General features: G+C 37.0%; 1 protein-coding gene across 1 annotated transcript; it reads left to right on the top strand.

The window, feature by feature from the left end:
• The first annotated feature begins 476 nt into the window (after positions 1 to 476).
• sypa (synaptophysin a) lies at positions 477 to 8,982 on the top strand. Its single transcript, XM_027167539.2, has 7 exons — positions 477 to 611; positions 4,401 to 4,466; positions 5,631 to 5,755; positions 6,768 to 6,966; positions 7,152 to 7,346; positions 7,527 to 7,844; positions 8,030 to 8,982. Exons 1-6 carry the CDS (start codon positions 594 to 596, stop codon positions 7,809 to 7,811), a joined length of 888 nt encoding a protein of 295 aa, XP_027023340.1. The 5' UTR covers positions 477 to 593; the 3' UTR covers positions 7,812 to 7,844; positions 8,030 to 8,982.
• The last annotated feature ends 1,675 nt before the right edge of the window (positions 8,983 to 10,657 follow it).

Below are 10,657 nucleotides of genomic sequence, written 5' to 3'. Positions count from 1 at the left end.
TATAATATTACACGTTCCGAGCTTAATTCTCTCTACAGACGCACGTCGAGTCATCGCTCTGTGCTGTGCGCACGAAACAGGCCTTTCTCCCAGGGTTGCCAGATAGAATCTTCTGTTTCAAACCACAGTCACTTGAACTTGGCCACTTGAACTTGAAGACACGTCTCTACAACTGTTTTGTCCAAGAAAAGCTTACATTTTAACAAAATAAATAAATAAAAAAATAAATCATACTAAACAAGAAATGTTTTATCAGAACTGACCGGTACCACTGCTTTCAAAAGGACTGTATTCTCGGATGTGTAAGGTTCGATGCATAACATGTTCAAATGCACATGAACATGTGAAGTAATTTTATTCTTCCAACAGATTCTTTTCAAACGAGTTTTTTTTTACAGAGTTTGCACGCTACCTTCCCAACAGTCAATCTGGATATAAAACTCCAATCTGGCAACCCCGTATTCATCGTCGTATGACGGAAAAGGATGTTCCGGTGATGCGCTCGCCCCCCTCCCCTGAGTAGGCTGTTTCGGTTACTGCCTTCACCCCCTCACTTATTTTCTATTTCTCTAATCTAACAGCAAGCAGCCGAGATGGACATTGTAAACCAGGTAGGATATTCTGGGCATAAAAAAAACCTGCACATGATCTCAATGTTATATGAATTTAGAACTTCCATTTTGGAGTACGATGATAAATCAGGCCATCTATGAAGATGCGCTTGTGAATTGATGGCAGAATATGAACAGAGGAGCAAATGTCCTGCTGATGCTCTACATATTCGAGGGATTTTACTACTATTCGTGCATTAAGTCTTGATTCTATCTCTTATTTGATTAGCATATGCGTGGTGTTATGCTGTTTATTATAGATGTATCTTTTAAAACATCTTTCATATATATATATGATTTATATGTTTTTATTTATTTGTTTATTTATATATTTCCAATAAAAAGCATAAGACTGAACACATAATATTTCTGTTTTTTTTTCTTTTCAAGCATATTATTTAAAAATCCGTTGTTAATTCTGTGAATTATCTTCGGTGGTAAATAATAAAAGAGGCGCATTAAAATCAGGCACGAAAGGCCTTCGGGTTAAATGCAGCTACAGCTGGAGAGGTTGCTGTGGAAAATGGCAGCTGACTTTGCTGAGCCTCCTCTGTGACTCAGAGCATCAGAGCATCGTTTCCATTCAAAGCCACCTGCCTTTCTTTCTTTTCTTTTCTTTCTTTTTCTTTTTTTTTTTTGGACGCCATTGGTTTGCAAACGCATCTGAATGAGGTAACGTTTGATTTGTGTCTTATTCACACTGGTCCATCACAAATAAGGAATATAAGGAGGCTTAGGCTATTCCATTTTTCTTTTTTTTATCAATTACAAATCAAATTAAAATGGATTAATTAAACAATACAGGGTGACTAGGTACTGAGTAAATCTAGTGTTTCAGATGTTGGAAGACTCCGACTGGTTATTGCGTTCAGCCGCGCCTTCTGACGTCACTCCATCACCCTCGTCTTAATACAGTATATGATTGTCTCAGATTGCAGGAAATAAACCTGTTGTTGTTGTTGTTGTTTTTGAAGATAAGTATTGAATTATCATGTATATATCATATAAGCATAGCTGCAGACAGGTCTGTAAATAATTTTCGTTTGAGTTACTGTAGACTTCCTATAGCTTTACCTGCTCTGGTTATTCTCCTCTTAAGTCTGTCATCAACAAGCATGTCTGCCCACAGACTTGTCTCACTGGATAACTGGAGGAATGACCATGTGTACACATGTTCCTATTAAAGTGACAGGCGAGTGCATATTACCTATAGGTATCACAGACTGAAGCATCAAGGCCAATGCGTTTTCAGAGAAACTAGAAATCCCTTATTAACACTTTGCTTGTACAGCATGTATGAATGCCCCATTAATTTCCAGTTATTACACCTGCACTTGCAATATCCCAGAAGGAGAGGAGAATAAGCTCTCTCTGGCTGATTCTAAATATGTGTTTACTCTTCTGTTAAACAAGGTTATTACTACAGTGGTTTATCCATAGGGGCAGGTGGGGAAGAGTCCAAAATCATATTTCCACCATTCAACAAATGCGCATTTTAATAAAATCCACATTCTCAACCCCATACTGTTTTAAATTCAGTTTAAATAATTACTTTCTGAGTGATTTGGTTGCCTTTCTTGTTGTGCAGTAGGGCATCATGCTCAGCTAGTGGTCAAAAAAAGGGAAACTACAACAAGTGCCAAGAGTCCCATTGGGTCAGGAAGGACTACCCATGCTCACCATTTGAATGTTTTGTTTTATGTTCATCTAACACACTTTGAGAGTGGCAACAGGAACCACAATTATTGTATCTATTATACTTAAATTAAAATAAAAAAAGACATAAGATTACTGTACAAACTTACTGTAACACCTCCATTTTTTTATCCTTTATATCAGTCACTGACCTGATTAGAAAGTATATAAATTGCAAGATTAATCTACATGATTATGTAAGTAGTTTTGGAAATAGCTCAATTAATATTAGCTAAACTTTGTCTTTAGCTTATTTTGTTAAATTTTATTTTCAGAAATTGACATTACTGACTGACTCACTGATGACTTTCAGTATAGAGCAAGAATTCAACAGTTATACAATGTTATCACATTGTTTTAACACAGAGTCTTTTCCCTTTCCATTATTGTGGTTAATTGTGAACATGGGCATGACTTATGATGAAACCAGAATCATATAGTAGAGTCTGTTTTCTACTGCTAAGCTGTATTTTACACACTATTCAGAATTCTGCTCCCATCTTGCTCAGAATGCCACCTAGCTCTCCGTTTCCCGGTGAGTGACAGATACATTTAAGGCCCTATAATTTAAAGTTCTACATTTCAAACATCATCAAGTGCCCAAGTGCTATCACCTGTGATGTGGCGGAGGCATCAGGATACTGCTATAATTGAACGGCTGACCTCCTGTGTGTCTCCACAATGGTGCAAGCCATTTGGGACATATCCAGCCTTCTTGCAAACATTATGGCGATCAGTCTAACAGTGGATTCAGTAAAGAACTCCATAACATCAAAAGAGGCCACACACTTATTTGGCATGACGCTAAATAAATTGAGAATGCTTTCCACCCTATAGTTTTTGTGGGTCTGCTCATACTGAGAGACATTTAGAAGTGGGTTATCAGCCTGGAGACATATGGCTATTCTCATGAAAGGGGACCCTTGTAAGAGTGGTGTCCCAAAGAGAGAAATAGTCACCATGGACATCTCCCTCATTGGATGGGACAGAGTAGTGCTGCAGAAGCACTGAGTGTGTTTGGATACCTGTTCTGAGACATTCATTTAGATACATTAACATGGCTTATTGAGGTTAGGTCACTGTCTTTGCCTTGCATAGAACTTCCTCAGGTAAGCCCATTGTTAACCTTACTAACAATGGTGCAGCAGATGAGTTGTGGTACAGACAGAGTACTATTTATGGGGGATGTGGTAGCCTAGTGGTTAAGGTGTTGGGCTACAATCAGAAGGTTGTGAGTTTGATTCCTAGTTCCGCCAAGCTGCCACTGCTGGGCCTCTGAGCGAGGCCCTTAACCCCCAATTGCTCCATGAGATAAAAATGTAATTCGCTCTGGATAAGGGCTGTAAATGTATTTAAACAGTGGTGTCCAGGTCTGGGATATGTTTGGCAAGCCCAAGGTAGACTTTTTGACCAATGCCTAAATCAATTCCATAGATGCCTTGTGTATGCTTCTCACCTATTTGAACAGAGAAGGGCTCCTTCATCTACAAGACCACCCCTAACAAACCCAGGAATCTCCAACGTGAAGTTCCTTAAGCACCTTAATGAGCCTATGCAACATGTTGAAATAAAATGGGTGTCTCTAAGATAAGCTCACTAAAGCTAACTTTACATCAACAAGTGCTGTACTCAGTTCACTGAGCACTCAAAGCTCTATAAAGTTTCCCCTTCTCCAGTCTATATGGTGTTAATATCACCCTTCATAATGGACTTAATAATGCAGCCGTCATTTCTTAAAACCTTTCCAGACACTCCTAAGGTATATTGCTTTCTCAGGACATTGTAGTTTTTTTTTATTTTATTTTTTATTTAATTTTAGCATCCCTTTACATACAGTACCCTGTCCAAAATGTTTTAATATGTTAAATATAAATGCCTGTGATCCATAGGAAGTCTATTATGTGAGTTTGAGGTTATTGTGTTGTTACCAGAAACTTTAAGACGAATAAATAGGAAAAATGGGCCACCTGTTTACTTCATGCATGATCATTTAGGGTGATGTTCATTTTCTTGTCACATGCGGTGCAGCTGTCACCTTTACTTGTCAAGAAGATTTTAACACATTTACTGTTTTTTTTTTGTTGTTGTTAACAGTTAGTTGCTAACGGACAATTCAGGGTACTGAAAGTGCCTCTGGGCTTCATGAAAGTCCTGCAGTGGGTAAGTGTTTCTCCATCATTACTTAATCCTTTATATGTGTGTTTGTATCAACCACATAATTTAGTTAGTACAGTATGACTTTTCTTTAGCTCTTTTAAATCATTTTGTCATCTCTTTGTCATGTCTTATGATTCATTGCTAGTTGCTTACAGTATATAGTGTAATTCTGCAAACAGTTAGACACACGACACACTTCTGTTTATCATATTTGATTTTCTGACAGTTTTCAGACATCATATAGGAGTCTATTGTAAAGGCCACAGAAATATGTTGACATATCAAGGTCTCATGCATCCCTGCTTCATGCAGCTGGGAACAGTAGTAACATACTGGCATAGTAGTGACATATGGTGGTGCGTGTATGACATCCTCTCTATTATGAATTGCAGAATGACATTCTGTTATGAATCTCAGTAATGACATTTTATTTTGTTTTAGAAGTACTGTAAGTGTGAATGCATATTAATAAACATTGAGAAATGGTTCTGTGAAGCACTGAACTTAATTGATACATAACTGACGTTTTTTCACTTTAAAGGGAAAACCATGTGTAGTATATTTTTAGATTACATTTGCTTTACTGGAACTATAAAACTATGCATTTGTTCAGTTTTGGTCTAGGTCAATTGGATTTCATGCGTTTTGGTTTCACACTGTTTGCTGTAGTGATCTCCTCTGAATCTTTCATAATACCATGTGTGGATGTATCCAACCAGATTCCAGTTCCACAGTGTGACAGATGGCCATCTTTGTGAAATTTAATATCTTAATTTTCATTCAAAACCTCCTCCAACTGCAGCCCACACCACTGATCATATAATCTTGACGTGACTCAATTTCACAGATTTAAGGCAGACCAAGAAAATTCAGTTTATTATCTAATTAATGATATTCTCAAATGTAGAGTCTTTGCATTGAGTTAATGTTTTGCAAGTGCCTTTAATTGTATTGTATTGATAGAAGGTATGGATCAAATGTAAGCAAAGGATGTATAGGATTTTGTATCCTTTGCATACATTTGATCTTTACCTCCATCCATGTTTCTAGGAAGATCCAGATCCATGTTTCTACACAAACTTTGGTGCCCTTTTTAGTGTTGTTTTTCTTGATTTTGTTTACAGTCAAGCTTAGACTCAATAATGTGCCTTCTATGTATGCCTTTAGGTGTTTGCTATCTTTGCATTTTCCACCTGTGGGACTTACTCAGGCTCTTTTCGCATGCGTGTGGAGTGCAAAAACAGATCAGAGAGTAACCCAAGAATAGATGTGAAATTTGAATACCCATTCAGGTACGTAAGATGTTCATCAGTATTAAGATAACATTTGCATATAAATTTCTACATTGACTCTTAGTTGGCATGTGTCTAAACTTAATTATATCATTATCATTATCGTTATTATATATTACTAAATCATAACATACATACATCATACATTTTTTAAGAAGTTTTATTTCATTTGACATTTTTAATACCCTTTTTGATTTTATATATATATATATATATATATATATATATATATATATATATATATATATATATAATATATATAATCATATTATATCAGATCAGATCATATCAGATTATATATATATACGTATATATATATAATCAGTGCATCGCTGATTTTTCAAAAATATTCATAGAAAAATAAAATGAAAACGGTTTCCCAGGATGCCAGACAAAGAGAGAAACTCTCTCAGTGGCTTTGTACATACCCACGGGCACTCAGACAAGGCACATGATTGGTTCCCGGCACGAGATCTGAGCTGATTGGCCGCGCATCATCGCATCCTCTCCCAGCTTCTTCCCTTGTTGTATCTCGCCACTCTCGTTCACGCTGTCAACTGTGTCTCACGTATTGTGTTTGAAATTAACTTTGTTTTAAGCCCTTACAATGCCTCCTAAGCGCCGTGCCACTGCGAAAGATTCCTCTAGTGAGCCCAAGAGGAAGAGAAAGATGATGACCATCAGTGAAATGGTATGGGGATGGAAATGGGGATGTGGTAGAATGGGGATCATGGGTTCAAACCCCAGGTCCACCAGGCTGCCACTGCTGGGACCCTGAGCAAGGCCCTTAACCCTCAGTTGCTCAGTTGTAAGTCACTGTGGATAAGGGTGTCTGCTAAATGCCGTAAATGTAATGTAAATGAAAAGGTCAAACTTAGGGCCAATCCTACGTTGCGGATTTTCACCTATCGCGAGGGGTTCTGGTCCCCATGATAAACGAGGGATCACTGTATATACATATATTTCAGTGATTCACATAGTAAAAAATACTGAGTCCTTCTTTTTTTCTCAGGCTCCATCAAGTCTACTATGATGCTCCAACCTGCAAAGGAGGTCAAGCTGATCGTTATTTCCTTGTGGGTGACTACTCCTCCTCTGCCGAGTTCTTCGTCACTATCGGGGTTTTTGCCTTCCTTTACTCCATGGCAGCTCTTAGCATCTATATCTTTGCCTTTGAGAAGTACCGTGAAAACAACAAAGGACCACTGATTGTGAGTTTGCTTAATTCAATAAAAATTTTAAAATTTAAACATTTTCAGGTTTAAATGTAATTTCTAAATAAATTACCAAAAAACATAAGATGCTGGTTTATGGTTCTAAAACATGAATTAAAAATGATTTGCTATCAGGTGCATGGAAATTAGAGCCGCCAGAAATATTAGCTTCCTCTTTTTAGGATTTGGCCGTGACATGTATATTCACCTTCATGTGGCTTGTGAGCTCGGCAGCATGGGCAAAGGGTTTGTCCGATGTGAAGACGGCCACAGACCCAGAGAAGGTTATTCAGTACATCCCAGCCTGTAAAAAGGACGAAGGCAACAGCTGTGGTGAGGTTCATGACCCTGTCATGTCTGGCCTCAACACCTCTGTGGTGAGTGGAGTCTGCTAGGTGTGGCTTGTTCTGTACTGAAACAAAATTTGATGTACCATATCTTTTCAAATAAAGCATTCAAATATTACAGAATGTCTGTTGATTAAATGATTTACAGGACAGCTCACATTAAATGATATTGCAGGTGTAAAATTATATAATATATGTATGTGCTTCCAGGTCTTTGGCTTCTTGAATCTGATCTTGTGGGCAGGCAACATCTGGTTCGTGTTTAAAGAGACAGGTATCATTGCTCCTTTCATGCGCCAGCCACCTGCCCAGGAGAAGCAGCCAGCCCCTGCCTCATATGGTCAGCAGGACTATGTGCAGCAGGATCCGTACCCGGGCCCCCAGGGAGGGTATCAGCCTGATTACAACCAGCAGGGCTACAACCAGGGTGGAGATTACGTCCAGGGTGGCTACAACCAGCAGGGGGCACCCACCTCCTTCTCCAACCAGATGTAAGGACAGGGTATTGGAAGAGGTTGATGGAGGCTGGTGAGTTCACTATTCTTATTACTCTAATTACTATTGTATTTAATAGTAATTCATAGTACACATCATTTATTTTTACATTCTATTAAAGCAGTCTTGTGCTCTTTTCATCCCACAATCTTCATCTTGCTACATTCTCCACTGTATGCTTTCTTCTTACCTTCCTATCCTCTCTTATTTTTTCACAGAAAGAGGGTGATCGTGTGATCATAGGAGTGTGGCATCTGAACCTTACTCACACACCCACACTCTTCCTTGTCTTCTGTATTTGTGCATATGTCTGTGGACGAAATTATTTGGGTTGGGAGGTCAGGTGATACTTAGAGAAAGCTGTAGGGCATCTGGAGAAACTAAGAGATTATTCTGTGTGCTGTTTATTATTGTGATGTATAAATTATAAAATAAAAAGTTATGTATGATCATATGAACATGAAAATACATAAAATATTTAAAAAAAGATATATAAATCATTGCTATATAAATTATGAATTGATGATGTTGACAATAGTTATGGTAAACTTTGAGAGAATGTATTTGTCTGTGCTGTATAAATATCAATATGAACAAATATATGGAAATATTTCCTAAAGATCTTTATGGGATTATTCTACTATAGTAAGTTATTTTTAGAGAAGTTCATTTATGATGATACTAACTATAAAAATGAGCTGTAAACCCACTGGAAATTGTTCTCTGAAGAATACTGGCTTGGTAGAAGTTGCATAGATATTCACTGAAGAAGAGTTTGACTTTTTAGATGTTCACCCATATAATAATAAATTTTTTGGTTCACTGAGCAATAGGCTATATGAGTCCAAACTTCAAAATAACATTAAATTCTAAAACATCTTGCAATATTTTTTTTTTTATTAAACTTGGTTGATTTTGTACACATTTTAGTAATACAACAAGAATGGGTGTAATGAGATGGAGGACTAAAACCTTTTTCTGTAGTATGGGCACCAGACAGAGAATCAGTCCTGTGTATTGAGTTGGTGGTAGACTACATAAATGTTTCAATTCCCAGTTTCAATATTTGACCCTCTTCCCCCCCCCCTTTTCTTCTTACCCCCTTTCTCTCCATTTATTTTGCTCTTACACACACATGCACACACACACACACACACACACACACACACACTTAAATCAAATTGCAACCTAATTTTTTCCAAAAGAGTTTGAAGCACTGGCTTTGTTTTAGTGTAGTTATACTGAAATATATTTTGAAGGATCTGTGTAAATATATGTGTACTGTATGCCATGCAAAATCTGCGTTTTATTGATTTACTCTGTTACGTTATACAGCAGATCTGTTCAAAGATATAACATCCGTATATGCACTAACTGGACTGATTAAAGTACTAATGGAAGAAAATCATTTAAATGATTTGATCACAGCATCGTGTGGATGCACGGATAGATTGGTTTATCTGCTTGACTAATCAACTTACAGAAGCCGATCGTATCTGACAATTATATGATAAACAAATTGGTTCTTATTGACTGGATTGCTAAAGACCAGCCTGCATTGTCCATTGTGATTCAAGTAACAAGCATGAACTTTACCTGTAACCAACATCAGTTTGCTCATACGGAAATGTATATGAGCAGTATATTTACACTTTCTTGTATGGTGTAAGCCTTGAATTCTGGATTGTGTAGCTGTAGTAATCTATATGCAAGAACGATCAATATACACTGTCTAAAGGCTGAGGAACAGCACAGTCATTCTCAGTCCCTTACAATCAGTGCGTTTATTTGGCAGTAATTTGGTGGATATTTTATGATGAGCTGCTCTATAGTTATGCATGATCATGTGCTCATATGTCTAGCTTGATTCAAATTATGACTGGGTCTCATCTAATATTTGCACACTTTTAGTGGTCCTTGGGTGTAAGGCAATTTGAGTAGCTTTTGAGTAGATCTAGACAGCCTGTGAACCCACAGCCTTAACACCTCTCTCTTACTTTTTTCTTTTATTTCTATTCTTCTCTTGCTCTCTTTAATCTGTCCCATTCCCTTTCTCCCTAATAAATATGCTATTCAACTACTCCGTTGTTAGTGGTGTTTGGTTCGTCTCGTGAAACTCTCGATGCCTTTGGGTTGTGCTGTATTTATTGTGTATAACATATTCTTAGCGTTCAAATGATGTTGATGGCAGTGAATATGACCATGCTGAAAAATCACCAAAATTATCCAGAAATTCTGTTGTATTGTTCTATGGAATCCATGAAGGAAAAATTCAATAAAGAATAAGTTATCCTGTTGTTCGAGGTCTGTCTTTGAATATGCACATCAGTACTACATAAACATTCCATTAACACCTCAGTCAGTATTACCATCCATGGGAGTTCATTTAACACTATAATGTGCAAATTATTCAAATTTCTAATATACTATAAAGTAGTGTTTACCACAATAATTATGGCAAAAGAAAGTAATTATTACATTATACCACTTCTGCACATTTAAAATTAATTGCATATTAGCCCATCATTGTTCTCATGCATGAGAGGCAAGGCTTGACTAGCTGGAGTAAAGAATAATTATTATACAGCTCTTATCAATGACATTATGTGTGCCCATTATTCCTGCTTCCAACACACACACACACACACACACACACACACACACACACACACACACACACACACACACACACACACATATATATATATAATGTTCCCATTACAATCTAAAACATTTCAAATAATTGCATTTCAATAGACTTTTTATTTTTAAAATAAATACTTTATGTTACAATAAACATTTAGCAAAAACAACATTCAAAGTATCACTGTAAAAAAGTAGGAAGA

The sequence above is a fragment of the Tachysurus fulvidraco genome, chromosome 14, assembly GCF_022655615.1.
Source record: "Tachysurus fulvidraco isolate hzauxx_2018 chromosome 14, HZAU_PFXX_2.0, whole genome shotgun sequence".
In the NCBI taxonomy this organism is placed as follows: Eukaryota; Metazoa; Chordata; class Actinopteri; order Siluriformes; family Bagridae; genus Tachysurus; species Tachysurus fulvidraco.
The sequence above is the reverse complement of the archived record's forward strand: the minus strand, read 5'-3'. Positions and strand labels throughout refer to the sequence as shown.

What these genes read in the sequence shown, in the direction of transcription:
- sypa (XM_027167539.2), top strand. An exon ending in ACAACAAAGGACCACTGATT is followed by an intron (nt 6,967 to 7,151) that starts GTGAGTTTGCTT and finishes TCCTCTTTTTAG; the next exon opens with GATTTGGCCGTGACATGTAT. An exon ending in CTGGCCTCAACACCTCTGTG is followed by an intron (nt 7,347 to 7,526) that starts GTGAGTGGAGTC and finishes ATGTGCTTCCAG; the next exon opens with GTCTTTGGCTTCTTGAATCT.